Raw genomic sequence first — 18,263 nt, 5'->3', positions numbered from 1 at the left:
GGCTCTGAGGGGACTTCTTAACTGGAGACAGCTGCTTGGGTTTTTTCCCCCCTTCCCCTCTGCAGCAGTTCACTCTCTAAAAAAGGGATGCAAGATGGTGCGAGCACTGAGCTTGCTTCTGGAAGCAATGAAGTGTGCAACCCTCTACAATTTCTAAACCCTATCATGTATTATGCTCCATTAGGGCTATTGTTGAAGACTCCCAGAAACTTTAATCTTGTGCTATGAGAATGTAACACCCAAGTTTCTTAATGTGAAGCATCACTTGTAAGAGACTAAGTTCAGTGCTCTACGTATTATACTCTGAAAATCTGAGGATGTTAAAATCTTTCCTACTTACCCCTCTATTACTGCATTTTGTGTAATTACAATCGTAATCCAGAATTTTTATATTGACACATGTCCTGTTTATACATATCTGTAAAAGTTCACAAATAAATATAAATTAGATAATAGGATGACATTAGGAAAGCCTGTATTCTGACTGGTTATTAAATGTGGAAACCACGGTACAAGTCGAAAAGAAAGGTTAATGGTAAATAACTGTTTTTTCAAAATTTCGTAACACAGAGTCACACTCTCGAGAGTGTGTATGACCTTGGCATCACAGTCAAAACCCTCTAGAAAACAGGAAGCATTAAGGTCATGTATGTGCTCATTTGCAGAAGAGAGTTACTTCCACTTCTTCAGAATCCATATCAGAGACTCTGAAGAAGTGGGGAGGGTGGATCTTTTGGACAATCTACTCAATGAGTCAGTTTCAAGCAAATAGCATTTCTCCTTTAAGTATTTTTAGTGTAAAGCCTTGCACTATTGCTTTTTTGAAATAGGTATCAGCTGCCAGTCAAGAGAGCAATGCTGGATGAAGGTAGGAATTAAGTTTTAAGGAGCAGCTATAGGTGGTAACAGGTAAAAGTCATCCATAGCCTCTTGACTACTGCAATATCCTTTTTTCTAGTGTCTCCACATTGCTCCCCATGCATGGAAAATTATCATCGTAGCTCAGTTTTCTCCCCCTCCTTTGTATTCCTCTACTGCCTCCCCCTTTATTCATTGCATTGCATTTACATTTCTTATCTTCACCTGTTACCTTGTCACCTGGTCAGATTTAATCATTTTGGCCATATTTCCAGCATTACTCAATAGACAACTAGCCTTTAATTTATATCCTATGCCTTTTGCAGGATTAAGGAGAATACCTGCTGGGGAGATTCCCAATGAGCAGCTGCACAAAAGAGAATCTCTTGACGATCAAATGGACATTTGGGATTAAGATTTGTGCTTTATAAATCAATCCATGGTTGAAGATTATATGGGAGATGTGAAAGCAAGGAAGTGAGTAGCTACTGAGTCAGATGGGACATCATCCTGAAATTCCTAGGATGATGGTGGTAAACTGAGATGAGAGGAAAACAGGTAGGTCCTACTTCAAACTACAGATTTTCTTTGATGCTGTTGGGGAGAAAAGTTACCAGCGCCAAAGATAAAGAAGCTGTACAGAAGGAGAGATCACTCATCTTGTGCAGTAACTACAGTTCTTCAAGAGTTGCATCCCTATAGGTACTCCACTTCAGTTGTGCATGCACCCCATTTGCCTTTGATTGGAAATATTCAGTAGCTGTACCCATTCGGCCCCCTCATGTGCTCCAGACATCCTCGTGCCCTGTACCAAGGATACATCGAGCTGAGCTGGGGAACTGCCTTCAGTTCCTTCTCTACCATGAAGGCCCACAAGATGAAAATCAGAAGCATAGATGAAGGAGGGAAGGTAACGGAGCTTTGGATTTGAGTACTTTACTGAAGACACAACTTCATTGCCAATAGCAGTATGTGATCTGGTTCTGCGTGAACCAAGGCATAGTGTTGGCTGCTGCTCCACACATTTCAGCCACCAGAACATCTTTCAATAATGCTCTAGATAGAGACTGGGATCTTGCAGAATCGGCTAGCACCTCAGAAGAGATCCACCTTGAGAAACTTTGAATGGAGACTGTGGATTCCCTGGATCAGTCCATAAATGAAACAAACAGTCTGGGAGACTTTCAAAAGGGTTTAGTTTTGTCCAGACAGAAGGTTAATGCCCTTCTGACATCTAAAGCATGGAGAACAATTTCCTCCCTGGTCTGGTATGGTTTCAGGAAGGAGACTGGAAGCTGAATAATCTGGTCAATATGGAATTCAGAAGATACCTTTGGGAGAAACTTAGGATATGGTCGTAATTAAACTTTATTCCTGAAGAATACTGTAATGGGAGGGACTAAATTAAAGCCCCACTGTGACAGGTTCCCTATGTACTCGCGGCACCTCCTGCTGGTCGCTCTCAGCTGCACCCTCCTCTTCTCTCTGTAGGCAGCCTCTCTTGCTCTCATTGCTGCCACTTCCAGTCCATGGCTTGGCACTCTCGCCAAGTTACCAAATCCCTCCCCCTCCTGAGGAAATCAATCTTTCTAGGCCAGCTGTCTGGCAGGCATCTCCAGCGTCCTGAGTCACTACCCAGTGTCTGGTACGGGAACCCAGGCCCGCCCTCCACATTGGGTTCCAGCCCAGAGACCCTATTATATATAGCCTAGGCCTGTCCTGCCTGTGACCTTGCTGCTGTTTCTCTGAGCTTTCTCCTACCTAATTGGCTCCCCCGCTCTCTGGGTTCGCCATTTTCTCTATTACCTCCTCTCAGGAAGTCTAAGCAGCTTGCCTTCCTGCAGCCACAAACACTCCTTCCTTCCATGGAGTGACTGCCCTTCCCTAGCTGCCATGCCCCTCTCCAGCAATCTAGCTTTCTACAGGCCCCACGTGTCCTGTCCAGGTGAGCCTGTTCCTCATCAATTAACTCTCTTCCTTGCAGCCTAATCAGTAGCTTAGGACCATCTGGTCCCACCCAGCTCTCACCGGGCCAATGTGGGGTGCATGCCCGGTAACACCCCTAGTTCCCCAACTCTTCATGCAGAAGTGGTACCACCCTGAAAGCCATCTTCATGGCCAGGTGATGTCTCAAGGGGGGGTCCATGTGACAAATAAGGACCAAGTGTAGATCACATAAAAGGGTGGGCTCTCTAATTGGTGGAGAAATGGTTCATCAGCCCCTTAATTAATCTTGCTGTTAGGGGGGTGAGGAAACACTGAGAATCCCTCAACGGAGGAACGAAAGTCAGTTATTGCCACCAAGTGAACCTTGACACAACTCATGGAGAATCTTGACTTTTTCAATTCCAAAGACTAATCAAGACCAGCATAGAGGAAAAGTGTGAACAGGGGAAAACTATCACTGGATAAACCTGTGGTGAAATCTCTTCCATTTCTGAAGCTAAGTGTTTTGTGTGGACATCTTCATACTGTTTAACACTACTTGTTTTACCTCTGCAGAATGGGAAGCCTCTATCTCCAAGAACCATTGAATAACCAAGCTCTGAGATGAAGAATTCCCAGATTGGGTTGAAGAGTCCAAATGGGGTCCTAAGATAACAGGTGGGGAATGGACAAAAAAGACAACACCAAGAAAGAGGCAAAGTGAATCAGATAAGGGTACCAGACTTGTCTTAGACACCCTTGGACAACTAAAATGGCCCTGGCATAGTCATATTTGACCTTCTTAAACACTCTCAAAATCAACAGTAGTGCAGGATATGCATTGAGAAGGCCCTTCGTCCAAGGAATGAGCAACACATCCCCCAATGAGTGAGGACCCCTCCCTCCTCCCAAGAAGAATGTATTGCACTTCCTGTTGGTGGCTGTGGCAAAAAGGTCCATCTTTAAAAACCCTAAAGTCACAAAAATGTAAATACAGCTCCCATTCGTAATCCTGGAATAAGTGCCTGGTGATATTGTTGGTCATAGTGTTTTGTGAATCAAAAAACCCAACAACCCCCAAAAAGAAAAAAGCTGCAGGAGTAAAAAGAATGCATGCAGAAGTCCAGCAGGAGAGTGGGACTATCCAATTTATTGCATTGAATTCAGCATGTAGGATTACCTTGTGGGCAGGTAGCATATGTGTGCATCAGGTACAAATAGGTCATGGCCTCAGAGAGTGAGTACTGGCTCTTGAAACCAGAGAGGCTGAACTGGAGGAGTTAAGGGAGACAGAAGTACACATATAAGCCTTTCTGGGACACAGCAGAGTGGTCCCCGCCCCAGTCTGACAGCCTCTGTAGTGTTTAGGAGGATGAAAATCTTGGAAGGAGAATATCAAACTGGAACAGAGGGAAATGGTCCCAGAGTGGGCACCTTCCTTCCATATCATGGCATCCTCTCACACTGAGGATACCTCTCGGGAGGGAATCCCAGTTATTAGGAAGAGACAGGTGATAATAATGGGGGATTCAAACATTAGAAACATAAATAGTTGGCTTTGTGATGACTGGGAGAATCATATGGTGAATTGCCTGCTGGGTGTGAAGGCTGTGGATTTATTGAGACATCAGGGTTAGAAGGGACCTCAGGAAGTCATTGAGTCCAACCTGCTGCTCAAAGCAAGACCAATCCCCAGACAGATTTTTACCCCAGTTCCCTAAATGGTCCCCTCAAGGATTGAACTCATAACCGTGGATTTAGCAGGCCAATGCTGAAACCACCAATGCTATCCCTCACCCAATCTAGACAGTATTATATACAGTGCTGGGGAGGAGCTGGTGGTTGTGATACATGTAGGTATTAATGACATAGGGAAAGGAGGAAGAGCCTGGAGGCCACATTTAGGCTTCTAGGTAAGATATTGAAGTCCAGGATCTCCATGGTAGCATTCTCTGAAATCTTTCCAGTTCGATGTGCAGGGTCAATTAGACAGGCAAAATGGAAGGGTGTCAATGCATGGATGAGATGATGATATAGGGAGCAGGAGTTTAGGCTTATTAGGAACTGGAGAACCTTTGGGAAAGATGCACACGATACAGGAAAGATGAGGTCCACCTAAACCAAAATTGAACCAGATTGCTTGCATGTAAAATTAAAAAGCTTTTACAGGAGCTTTTAAACTAAGGCCTGGGAGGAAGCCAACAGATGTACAGGAGCACACAGTATGGACAGACATCCGGTAATGGAGGATATCTACATCCTAGAAAAGAGGATGTTGATAAAGTATATAGAGGAACTGAAGAGAAACAGTCAAATGAAAAAAAAAGAGACCCATTCCATTACATCACATAAAGGCAGGCAACTAAAAAGTGACAAATTTTAAAAGTGCTTGTATACAAACACTAGAAATCTAAATACTAAGATGAGTGAATGCCTGGTATTCAATAAGGATATTGCTATAATAGCCATCACAGAAACTTGATGGAATGATGACGACAACTAATGCTTGAATAATAAGAGTACAGCAGTAGGAATAAACTACCTGGACCAGGATAGTGATAGTGATTGTGAAATGCTCCCAGAGATTACAGAGGTTATAAAAATAGAAAATGTAATAATAATGGGGGATTTCAACTATGCCCATTTTAATTGGGAACATGTCACTTTAGGGCAGTCTGCAGAGAGAAAATTTCTAGACACCATTAATGACTGCTTCTTAGAGCAGCTACTCCTAGAACCCACCAGAGGAGAGGCAATTCTTGATTTAGTCCTAAGTGGCACATAGGATCTGGTCCAATAGATGAATATAGCTGAAACGCTTGTAAATAGCGAGCATTGTATAATTAAATTTAACATCCGTGTTATGTGGGGGTGGGGGAGGAGGTAATAAAAGAAACCCAACACTAATACTTAACTTCAAAAAAGGGAACTACAAAAAGAATGAGGAAGCAAGTTAAATGAAATTAAAAGGAACAGTCACAAGAGTGAAATGCCTGCAAGCTGCATGGGAACTTTCTAAAAAGACTAGAATAGAGGTTCAAATTAAATGCATACCCAAATTAAAACAAAGTAGTAAAAGGATAAAAAAATGCCACCATGACTAAAAACAAGAGAGTAAAAGAGGTGGGTTAGAGGCTAAAAGACACCCTTTAAAATTGGAAGTTAAATCCTGCTGAAGAAAATAGAGAGAAGCATAAATTCTGGCAAGTCAAGTGCAAAAAGTAATTAGGCAGGTGAGAAAAGAATTTGAAGAGCAACTAGCAAAAGGCTCAAAAACTATATAGCATAAAAAAAAAGTACATCAGAAGCAGGAAGCCTGCCAAACTGACAGTGGGGCCACTGGATGATCGAGGTGCTAAAAGAGCACTCAAGATAAGGCCATTGCAGAGAAGCTAAAGGGATTTTCTGCATCTGTTTTCACTGCACTGTTTACCCCTTTTTTTCAGATCATTTATGAATATGTTGAGCAGCACCAGTCCCAGAACAGATCCCAGAGGAACACCACTACTAACTTCTGTCCATTCTGAAAACTGACCATTTATTCCTACCCTTGTTTCCTGACTTTTAACCAGTTACTGATCCATGACAGGCTCTTCCCTCTTACCCCATGACTCCTTACTTCGCTTAAGTGCCTTGGTGAGTCACCTTTTCAAAGGATTAGTGAAAGTCCAAATACACTATATCCATTCAATCACTCGTGTGCATATGTTTGTTGACCTCAAAAAAATACTAATATGTTGGTGACACAAGATTTTCCTTTACAAGAGCCGTGTTGACTCTTCCCCAACAAATTGTGTTAATTATGTATTTGATAATTTTGTTTTTTTTCCTATAGTTTCAACCAGTTTGCCGGGTACTGAAGTTAGGCTTACTGAACTGTAATTGCCAGGATAGCCACTGGGACCTTTTTAAAAAATTGGCATCATATTTATCTTTCATCCAGTCATCTGTTACATGAACTGATTTGAATGACAGGTTACATAGTTTCATATTTGAGTTCCTTCAGAACTCTTGGGTGAATGCCATCTGGTCCTGATGACTTATTACTGTTTAATTTATCAATTTGTTCCAAAACCACCTCTACTGACACCTCAGTCCAGGACAGTTCCTCAGATTTGTCACCTAAAAAGAATGGTCAGGTGTGGGAACCTCCCTCACATCCTCTGCAGTCTCCAAGGAAAGGTCTTTCACAGTATTTTGGTGCTCAAGGCAGGACAACTGCAATGGAAATTAAACAAGCTGCAGAGTCAGCTGCATCTGAGGATGCTTGAATGAAGTTCTTGCTAAGAGCTCACCCTCAGCTGTGATAGCCTGGAACTGTTCAGGATGTTCCACAGAAAGGTGTTCAATAAAGCTGTTGAACTCCATATGGTTGGTGTGGTTATACTTCACAATCACAGCTCAGTGTTTCACTATCTTAAAATTGTAGGGCTGCAGATGAATAATGCTTATGGCCAAACAGGTTGAGGTATTTTTGCTCCTGATCATATTGTGTAGATTTAGTTTGGTTTTGTCTGCCAGGTTCATTGACGGCTTTGACAACCAAGGAGTTGGGTGAAGGCTGCAGAAATAAAAATTCAGGTTTTTTGGTAGAAATTTAATCCTTGTTTGTAGTTTTTACATGTAGGTGGTACCGTTGCCAAGGTTTGCCAGATGGTCTTGGTGGGTTTTGGTAAAGCATCATTTACTGGTAAAGTCCCTCAAGGTGAGGCTGTCAAATTCAGAATGTCTAAAACGTATGCTGTAACTCTTGGAGGTCCTCTAACGGTATCTGTGGCAAGTCAGCAATTTGTTTCATCTGCTCTTGAAGCTGTTTAAAAAATTGTCAGCCAAAGAAGGTGGGGGAGGCATCATGGCCTCATCTGGAGAAGAGTTGATATTTGTTTGTGGAGTGACCTTTCTTGTCTGTTCATGCCTCTTTCTCATCAAAATTTCTCCTTCAATTGAGCTTGTTGAGGAAGAGGAGATGGAGCAAGAGACCATCTCCCCTGGTGGTCACCAAAAGGAAAACTTGGGACTCTTGAAAACTGTTTTCGATAGGTGGCCCAAGGGTCCCAGTGTGGCCACAGAGGGGAGCCATAAGGCACAAGAGATGGCAGCCAATGCTGCATATATCAAAAAGAAGGCACATGGGTTGTCTTGTCTCTAGGGCCTCTCTTTCCACAAAGGTGTCAGGGAGGTTGTTCCTATGTTGGCAGGTAGGGGAACATTGCTCAGAAATTTGGGAATCTGAAGAGAGGGAATCTCAACATCAGCTAGAGGAGGAGCTCTGCCTAGCTCGGAAAGTACTGGAGAAGCAGATGGTACTGTAGAAAGATCCAATCCCAGTGACCCTGTCAATCTCACTACCAACATGCACTTGGGACCTATTAAGTGGGAGACTTCAGCTTGTCTGAGATCAACAAGTCTCTTGAATATCTAAACTTCTGCAGTACCAGGTGGATTTGCATAGAGAATGAATGAGTTTTCACTAGAGTGGAGCTTGCTTTGAGAGGTCCCTCCTGGTGGAAAAGACGGTTACTCACCGTTGTAACTGTTGTTCTTCGAGATGTGTTGCTCATATCCATTCCATTAGGTGTGCGCGCGCCGCGTGCACGATCGTCGGAAGATTTTCTACCCTAGCAACACCGGCGGGTCGGCTGTGGAGCCCCCTAGAGTGGCGCCTTCATGGCGCTGAATATATACCCCAGCCGACCCGGCGCCCCCTCAGTTCCTTCTTGCCGGCTACTCCGACAGTGGGAACGGGGGGCGGGTTTGGAATGGATATGAGCAACACATCTCGAAGAACAACAGTTACAACGGTGAGTAACCGTCTTTTCTTCTTCGAGTGCTTGCTCATATCCATTCCATTAGGTGACTCCCAAGCCCAACTTAGGTGGTGGGGTCGGAGTGAGACATTGCTGTGTGCAAAACCGCTGATCCGAAAGCAGCATCGTCTCTGGACTGCTGCACTAGTGCATAGTGAGCTGTAAATGTGTGGACTGATGACCAAACCGCTGCTCTACAAATGTCCTGGATCGGAACTTGTGCCAGGAAAGCCGTCGAGGAAGCCTGGGCCCTCGTGGAGTGAGCGGTGAGGTGCGGTGCTGAGACACCTGCCAGGTCATAGCAAGTCCGGATGCAAGACGTAATCCAGGAGGATAGGCGTTGTGAGGAGACCGGTGAGCCTTTCATTCGGTCGGCCACTGCAACGAAGAGTTGCGTCGTCTTTCTAAAGTGCCTTGTGCGGTCAATATAGAAAGCCAGGGCCCTGCGTACGTCCAGAGAATGCAAACGTTGATCCTGGCGAGTAGCATGTGGTTTAGGATGAAAGACCGGGAGAAATATATCCTGGTTGATATGAAATGGAGAAACCACCTTAGGGAGAAAGGCAGGATGTGGGCGAAGCTGCACTTTATCCTTATGAAAAACTGTGTAAGGGGGCTCGGATGTAAGCGCCCTGAGTTCAGAAACGCGCCTTGCTGAGGTGATGGCTACAAGGAAGGCTGTCTTCCAGGATAGGTACAAAAGTGAACAGGTGGCCAGTGGCTCGAATGGAGGACCTGTGAGCTTGGAGAGAACCAGGTTGAGGTCCCACGTCTGAACGGGCTGACGTTGTTGTGGGTACATCCGGTCTAAGCCCTTGAGGAATCTAACGACCATCGGGTTAGAGAATACCGAGGACGCGAGTTCCCCTGGGTGAAAGGCCGATATAGCGGCCAGGTGAACTCTAATTGAAGATATCGCCAACCCCTGCTGTTTTAGGGAGAGGAGATATTCCAAAATGAGAGGAATGGGTGCCTGCAACGGGGACATGGCTCGTTGTTCGCACCAACAGGAGAACCGCTTCCACTTGGCCAGGTACGTGGTGCGTGTTGAGGGCTTCCTACTGCTCAGCAGAATCTGTTGGACAGAGTGCGAGCATTGCTGCTCTGCCTGGGTGAACCATGGAGCAGCCACGCCGTGAGGTGGAGTGATTGCAGGTCGGGGTGACGCAGCCGGCCGTGGTCCTGAGAGATGAGATCCGGACACAACGGAAGCGGGATCGGTGTCTGAACCGAGAGTTCCAACAGTGTGGTGTACCAATGTTGTCTCGGCCACGCTGGAGCGACCAGAATTACCTGTGCCTGGTCTCTGCGCAATTTTAACAGTACCTTGTGGACCAGAAGAAACGGAGGGAAGGCATAAAACAGGTGGTCTTTCCAGGGAAGGAGAAACGCATCCGAGAGGGAGCCCGGAGCTCGACCTTGCAGGGAGCAGAACACGTGGCACTTCCTGTTGTCTCGAGATGCAAACAGGTCTATCTGGGGAAACCCCCACCTCCGGAAGATGGAATGTATGATGTCCGGACGGATAGACCACTCGTGCGTCTGGAAGGACCTGCTGAGTCGGTCCGCTAGAGTGTTCTGGACTCCAGGGAGGAACGATGCCGTGAGATGGATTGAGTGGGCGATGCAGAAGTCCCACAGGCGAATGGCCTCTTGGCATAGAATTGACGAACGTGCTCCTCCTTGCTTGTTGATGTAAAACATGGCCGTGGTGTTGTCGATGAGAACTAACACACATCGGCCACGTAGGAGGTTGAGAAATGCCTGGCACGCCAGGCGCACCGCGATCAGTTCCCGAACATTGATGTGCAGGGCTAGCTGGGGTGCAGTCCACAGGCCCTGGGTATGGTGTTCGTTGAGATGGGCGCCCCAACCCAGAGATGAAGCATCTGTGACCAGGTGCAGAGAGGGTTGTGGGGCGTGAAATGGCATCCCCTCGCAGACCACATTGTGATCTAGCCACCAGGTGAGGGAGGTCAGGACCGAGATCGGGACCGTGACCAGCATGTTCAGGCTGTCCCGATGTGGTCGATATATTGACGACACCCAGGTCTGGAGTGGGCGAAGCCGAAGTCTGGCATGCCTGGTTACGTACGTGCAGGAGGCCATGTGACCCAGCAGGGTAAGGCACGACCTCACCGTGGTAGTTGGGAACGCCTGGAGCCCTTGAATGAGGCTCGTGATGGTGCCAAATCGGTTGTCTGGCAGGATGGCTTGTGCACGTCTGGAGTCTAGAACTGCGCCTATGAATTCTATTCTCTGGGTAGGTTCTAGAGTGGATTTGTCCTTGTTGAGTAGGATGCCCAACTCGTTGAATGTGTGCACTATTATGTGGACGTGAGCTTGAACTTGCTCCTTGGTGCGACCGCGTACCAGCCAGTCGTCTAGGTACGGGAACACCTGTATCCCTTGCCGACGAAGGTACGCTGCCACGACACCCATACATTTCGTGAACACTCTTGGGGCCGAGGATAGGCCGAAGGGAAGGACTGCAAATTGGTAGTGCACCATGTTTACCACGAATCGCAGGAAGCGTCTGTGAGGTGGGTAAATTGAGATGTGAAAGTATGCGTCTTTCATGTCGAGGGCGGCGAACCAGTCTCCAGGATCGAGGGAAGGGATAATGGCCCCCAAAGAGACCATGCGGAACTTCAACTTTACTACGAATTTGTTGAGTCCGCGCAAGTCCAAGATGGGCCGCAGACCTCCTTTGGACTTGGGGATCAGGAAGTAACGGGAATAAAATCCCCTGCCCCTTAACTCTACTGGAACCTCCTCTATGGCCCCCATAGCAAGGAGCGTGGAAACCTCCTGTATAAGAAGTTGCTCGTGAGAAGGGTCCCTGAAGAGGGACGGGGAAGGGGGGTGGAAGGGGGGGATAGAAGAAAACTGGATAGTGTATCCCCTCTCCACTGTGCGGAGGACCCAACGGTCCGAAGTTATAAGGGACCAAGCACGGTGGAAGTGGGAGAGACGATCCCGAAAGGAGGGGGCTGGATCCTGGGGGATGACTGGGGCGCCGTCCTCGACCGCACCTTCAAAAGTTCTGCCTGGGGCCTGAAGGTGGTCTAGGTGGCCCCTGGTTCTGGCCGGGTTGAGGGCCGGCCCACCTTCTTCTACCACCTCGCCCTCGCCTCCGGGTCGAGTCCTGTCTCTGACGAGGCGGGGGGGGGGTAGAAGCGCTGAGGCTGCGGCCTAAATGGTCTGCGCTGAGGGCCCACAACATGCATCCCCAGGGAGCGCATGATTGTTCTCGAGTCCTTGAGGCTCTGCAGGCGAGAGTCCGTCTTGTCCGAGAACAATCCACGTCCCTCAAAGGGCAGATCCTGTAGGGTTTGCTGTAGCTCCGGAGGCAAACCCGAAACTTGAAGCCAGGAGATCCTCCGCATAGCGATACCCGAAGCCAGGGTCCTCGCAGCTGAGTCTGCTATGTCCAAGGAGGCCTGCAAGGAGGTCCGAGCCACCTTCTTACCCTCCTCTACCATGGCTCCAAACTCTTCCCTGGACTCTTGGGGAATCAACTCCTTAAACTTCCCCATAGAGTTCCAGGAGTTAAAATTGTAACGGCTCAATAGCGCCTGTTGGTTCGCCGCTCTAAGTTGCAGCCCTCCGGTTGAGTAAACCTTACGGCCAAACAAATCGAGCCGCTTAGCCTCTTTTGATTTAGGTGCTGCAGTCTGCTGGCCGTGGCGCTCTCGTGCGTTCACTGATTCCACCACCAGTGAACACGGTTGGGGGTGGGTATACAAGTACCCGTAGTCCTTAGACGGGACAAAGTACTTCCTTTCCACCCCTCTCGCTGTGGGTGGGATAGAGGCAGGAGTTTGCCATATCGTATCCGCATTGGTTTGTATCGTGCGGATCAGGGGTAGCGCCACCCTCGATGGGGCATCCGCTCCGAGGATGTTCACGATAGGGTCCTGTACTTCCACTATCTCCTCCGCCTGCAGGTCCATATTACGGGCCATCCTACGCAGGAGATCCTGGTGAGCCCGAAGATCTATCGGAGGGGGACCCGTACATGAAGTGCCCGCCACTGCCTCATCCGGAGAGGAGGAGGAAGACGCCTCCGGTGGTACTGGATCCAAGCGGGGGTCCTGATCCCCCTGCTCTTGGGCCGGAGCATCACCTGTACTCGGGTCTATGGTGTCAGGTGGCGTGGACACGGAAGCCTCCATGCCCCCTGGCGGAGGCCGAGAGATGGTGGATTCTGGGGCCCTTCTAACCGAGTGACCCGAGCGAGAGGTCGATGGTATTGGAGCCCCTTGCTCCTGGTGGTACGCCCACGGGGTCCAAAATGACCAGTGAGATGGTCCATGAGAGTGGTCCTCTGCCATCTCCTGCCAATGGCCCAAGTTCCGTTCCTTGGCTTGCCCTTGAGGGGGGTATGCCGATCTCGACAGGTCCTCCGAGGAGCGAGACACCGATCTTGACGGCCATGGCGGTGCCGAGAGAGATGAAACGACCCCCATGGGCTGCGGTGCCGCACGGTACCGGTCCGGAGATGATCTATCTCTGCGCGGTGCCGGCGAACGGTGCCGGGACCGCGATCGGTGCCGATGACCTCGTCGGTGCCGGGAGCCGGATCTGGACCTCGACGAGGACCTGGAGTATGCCCGGTGCCGGGAGCGGCCTCTCGACGTCGAGCGTCGACCGTAGCGGTGCCGAGAACTACGTCTCGACGTTGATCGGTGCCGACGATCATAGCGGTGCCGAGACGTAGACCGGTGCCGCGACGAAGATCTTGGCCGCGAGTACGACCGGTGCCGAGGTGATATTCGGTGCCGGGACTGCGAGCGGCGTGGGGACCTGCTTCTGGACCTGGACCGGTGCCGAGGTTCCAGCCCTTGTGATGGAGGGCGCATCAAGGCAGGTTTCCCCCTTGACTGGACCGGGCGGGTCAACGGTGCCGTCGGTGCCAGTGGTTGAGGCGGTGCCGGCTCTGTGAGAGCTATCAAGTCTCTCGCCGCCACGAAGGTCTCCGGAGTCGATGGGAGTTGTATTACCGCCGGTCTCGGTGGAGACGCTATCTGCACCGGACTCAACGGCCTCGGTGCCGGAGTCGACAGTGCTGGAGGCACCTGTTTCCGGTGCTCCACCGGCGCACTCGGCTCTACTCCCGGCACTGGGGGAGCCGGCGTCTTCGGTACAGAGGTCCCCGTCTTATGGGCTTTTTTATGCCCCGGGGATAATGACCGGCGCCGAGGTGCCTGCTGCGGTGCCGACGAGGTCCGGTGCCTGGGAGGTTTGTCCGACACCGCCCGCGTTGTCGGCATTGCCGGTGCTGCTGGGGCACTGCGCACCGAGGCGCTAGGTGCCTGGGCCTGGCTCGTAGAAGGAGTGTCCGGGCTAAGTGCCGCCTCCATCAGGAGTTGCCGGAGCCGAAAGTCCCGCTCTTTCTTGGTCCTTGGTCTGAAGGCCTTACAGATCTTGCACTTATCTGTTTGGTGGGACTCTCCCAGGCACTTCAGACAGGAGTCGTGCGGGTCGCTCGTGGGCATAGGTTTAGCGCAGGAGGCGCACTGCTTGAAGCCGGGAGCTCTGGGCATGAGCCCGGGCCCGCGGCCGGGGGAGAAAGGGGGCGACGACCCCCTTAGTCCCCTGGACTATTATAACAAATCTAACAACTTTAAACTATTTAACTATTAAACTACAAACACTAGAACTATAACTATAACTACAACTGCGAATAACTAATTAAGCTAGGGAGAGTGGAGAACAGCTATGCCGCGCTCCACAGTTCCAACGACCGTCAGGGGCGGTAAGAAGGAACTGAGGGGGCGCCGGGTCGGCTGGGGTATATATTCAGCGCCATGAAGGCGCCACTCTAGGGGGCTCCACAGCCGACCCGCCGGTGTTGCTAGGGTAGAAAATCTTCCGACGATCGTGCACGCGGCGCGCACACACCTAATGGAATGGATATGAGCAAGCACTCGAAGAAGAAGCTGTCATTACAGAAGTTGTCAAGTGCTTTGGAGGTACTGAAGCAGCGTGAGATGTCTGGTTAGACTTCGTCAGTCCCGAACGAGTCTGGGTCACTTGTCTAGCTACCGAGAGTAGCACAGGAAGCTCTGTCAATGCAGCCTTTCTGAAAGCCAAATGTTTAAAATCTCTGCTGATGCAGTTATGCTTAGGTAGTACCGAGGTATGCTTGGTACCATAGCTCTTTGAAGAGCTCGGAGTACTTAGGAGCCTGGAACCTAAGCAGTACCCAGTCTAGGACATGAGATCTCTGATTTGATTTCTGAGGACACAGAGGCTTTTTTGAAACAGACTCTTTATGAGAACTCTAACTTCTCTTCTTGGGGGGCCTTCCCAGTACCCTTTGATGTCTTTTGCCATGAAACTCTGGATGAACGAGGTGTGAAGGTTAATGCTGAACTATATGTGCTCAGAGACTGATGTACGGGGCAGGTATCTTGGCCTGGATCCAAGGTAAAGGAAGTGTTCCATCATAAGGGTTCTGAGACTAATTTCCCTATATTTTTCTAGCTATGCTTTTTAAAGTTGAACAAATATTGCACTTTTGTGAGATATGCATGTCCCCCAGACAACAAATGCACTGGAAATGAGTGACCACCACTGATCGGGATAGATTCCCAGCAGGTGAGGCAGTGCTTGAATCCTAGAGACCCTGCCATACCCTTGTTACAATTGCCAAGGGGAAACTCGCAGGTAGGGAGGAGGGGAAGAGAAGGGATACGGATTGGAAAAATAACCCTCAAATGAAGTAAAGAAATTAGAATATAATACTTAAAGTAGAAATCAATAACTAAACTAAACACTAGAGGAGGCTAAAGCTAAGCTTTGGGCAAAGCAATGGGCATGACAGACCCTTCATTTCAGGGAGAGGAAGCTGAGAAGGAACTGGGAGTGGTTTGCTCCCGTAACTCTATATAGCCTCAATATGGGGCTTGATGATGTCTGTAGCATATGTGAGGGCGAAACAAGTACTGCTACTGAAAATGTCTGATCAAAGGCACATGGGCCACTGGAAGTGGAGCGTGCACAGGGTCAGTACCTGAAGGATAAATGGTGTTATTTTTAAATTTCCTGGATTTTTCCCCCATTTTTAAGGCAGACTTTAAAAAGCTCTTTTAAATACTCAGCTACAGTGGATATTGAAGGCTTCAGAATATTCTGCTACAATGTCTGTTATCAATATTCAGACATGAAAAAATGGATTTACTTATTTAACCTGAGATGTGTGTACTATGCACCTAGGAGACTGGATTGATATCAAAATAAAAATACATTCAGAGTGGACATATAAAGTAGCTAATTAGGTGGATAAACTCCTGTATACCCACCCAATGGAAGAATAACATGGGACCCGGTCATCCCATCAGTTGTATCTTTACATGTGATGGAACAAATAGACCCCAGACCCCAACTGGGTCTATTTGTTCCAGTTGGATATCTGTCCAGTTGGAAGTCTGTCCATATTGTATGCTCTTTTGCATCCACTATTTTTTAACACTTAAGGATTTTGCATCTAGATTTGTAGTTCAAACCCAGACAGATATCCAGGCAGAGAAGACTTAATTCAAGTCTAACTATACTCATAGAATATTGCAAGATGAACTTTTTGTTAAAAAACATTTTTCCTAGAGAATATTGTCTTTTTCGTCATGCTCTGGCATATACTGAGCAAATGAAGATGGATTCAGACAGTTTAGAAACTTCAGGAGGGAAGAATGCTGTGATGGGTTGGATCATAGAAACCCCCTTGGGAGCTGACACCTAATGTACCAAGACTACTTCTATTCCTGTTTTCCCTGCCAGATCAGGACTCCAGCACCCTGTCTTGCTGAGCCAGACACTCTCATCTGCTCCAACACAGACCCAGGGTCTGAATCACTTGTCCCAAAGCTGCATGTTTACCTGAAACAGCTCACAAAAGTGTGCTTGTCATTAGCGCTCAGATGTCCAACTCCCAATGGGGTCTAAACCCAAATAAATCCGTTTTACCCTGCATAAAGCTTATGCAGGGCAAACTCATAAGTTGTTCACCCTCTGTAACACTGATAGAGAGATATGCACAGTTGTTTGCTTCCCCAGGTATTAATACATACTCTGAGTTAGTGAATAAAAAGTGATTTTATTAAATACAGAAAGTAGGATTTAAGTGGTTCCAAGTAGTAACAGACAGAACAAAGTAAATCACCAAGCAAAATAAAATAAAATAAAATACGCAAATCTATGTCTAATCAAACTGAATACAGATAATCTCACCCTCAGAGATGCTTCAGTAAGGTTTTTCTCAGACTGGACACTTCCCAGGCCTGGGCACAATTCTTTCCCCTGGTACAGCTCTTGTTCCAGCTCAGGTGGTAGGTAGGGGATTCTTCATGATGGCTCCTCCCCCCCTCTTGTTCTCTTCCACCCCTTTATATATCTTTTGCATAAGGCGGGAACCCTTTGTCCCTCTGGGTTTCTACCCCCCCCCCCCCCCCCCCCGCCCACCACTGGAAAAGCACCAGGTTAAAGATAGATTCCAGGTCAGGTGACATGATCACATGTCACTGAAAGACTTCATTATCCACTTGCCAGCACATACATATACAGGAAGACTAACAGGTAAACACAGCCATCTGCAGACAATGGTCCTGGTTAATGGGAATCATCAAGATTCCAATCCACCATTAATGGCCCACACTTTGCATAATTACAACAGGCTCTCAGAATTATATTTCATATTTCTAGTTTTAGATACAAGAGTGGTACATTTACACAAATAGGATGATCATACTCAGTAGATTTTAAGCTTTGTAATGATACCTTACAAGAGACCTTTTGCATGAAGCATATTCCAGTTACATTATATTCACTTATTATGTTTTTATAAAACCATATAGACTGCACAACGTCACAAATACATCTAGGGACAGATTTTTAAAGGCCCTTTGGGGGAATTTTCAAAAGTGCAGTGAACCCCAGACCCCTACTTACCATTTCTCCATCCACTGCTTAAAAAGAAATAGAACACATGCTGCTTGGGGGTGAGAACAGGGTGTCCTTCTAGGGCTCTCTCAGGCTTTTCAGGCAAGGGGACAGAAAGAAACCTGAACTGGGGAGAAAGAGTTCAAGGCCTCCCTCTCCATTTAATCGCTGTTCCACCCCATTCACAAATCTAACTATACTTACTACAGTACCTTGTTATCGCCACATGCTGTGCCATCTCTCACTGAGCCAACATCCACCATGTCCCTCCCAGCATGAAATTCTGTACCCCAACACAAGATATCATCAACTGGAGTTTGAACTATGGACCCAAGACTTTTCATTTGAGGTATTTTTTTAACATTAACACACTGCAGTCTTCCACACAAGACATCTCTGAAAGAAAAAAATAACAAGAACAGTTGCTTAAAGGTTTATATGAGATTTGAAGTACTCTGTGTGAGAGCTGTGGTGCGTGATGGTATTGGTGAGGCCTCACCTAGAGTATGTGTCCAGTTTTGGGAGCCACACTTTAAAAAAGATTTAGACAAATTGGAGAGTTCAGAGGAGAACAAGAAAAACGATAAAAGGTTTTTAAAAAGCTGACCTATGAAGGATAGGTTAAAATAACTGGGTATGTTTAGCGCTAAGCAAAGCAAGCTGCGGGGAGGGGAGGGAAAAGGGGGACCTGAAAACTGTCTTCCGCAATGTTAAGGGCTGTTATACACG

At 47.7% G+C, this 18,263-nt stretch overlaps 1 protein-coding gene across 1 annotated transcript in view; it reads right to left on the bottom strand.

Moving 5' to 3' along the window:
• The window catches only part of LOC128842975 (disintegrin and metalloproteinase domain-containing protein 20-like), a 189,397-nt gene that overhangs the window by 13,018 nt on the left and 158,116 nt on the right, over nucleotides 1-18,263 (bottom strand). The window contains exons 16-17 of the mRNA XM_054039427.1: nucleotides 17,747-17,930; nucleotides 341-418 (exon numbers count right to left, since the gene is read on the bottom strand). Of these exons, the coding sequence (XP_053895402.1) occupies nucleotides 341-418; nucleotides 17,747-17,930 (262 nt within the window). The remainder of the gene's footprint in view (nucleotides 1-340; nucleotides 419-17,746; nucleotides 17,931-18,263) is intronic.

The sequence above is a fragment of the Malaclemys terrapin genome, chromosome 1, assembly GCF_027887155.1.
Source record: "Malaclemys terrapin pileata isolate rMalTer1 chromosome 1, rMalTer1.hap1, whole genome shotgun sequence".
Classification (NCBI taxonomy): Eukaryota; Metazoa; Chordata; order Testudines; family Emydidae; genus Malaclemys; species Malaclemys terrapin.
This window is presented reverse-complemented; position numbering and strand designations above follow the sequence as displayed.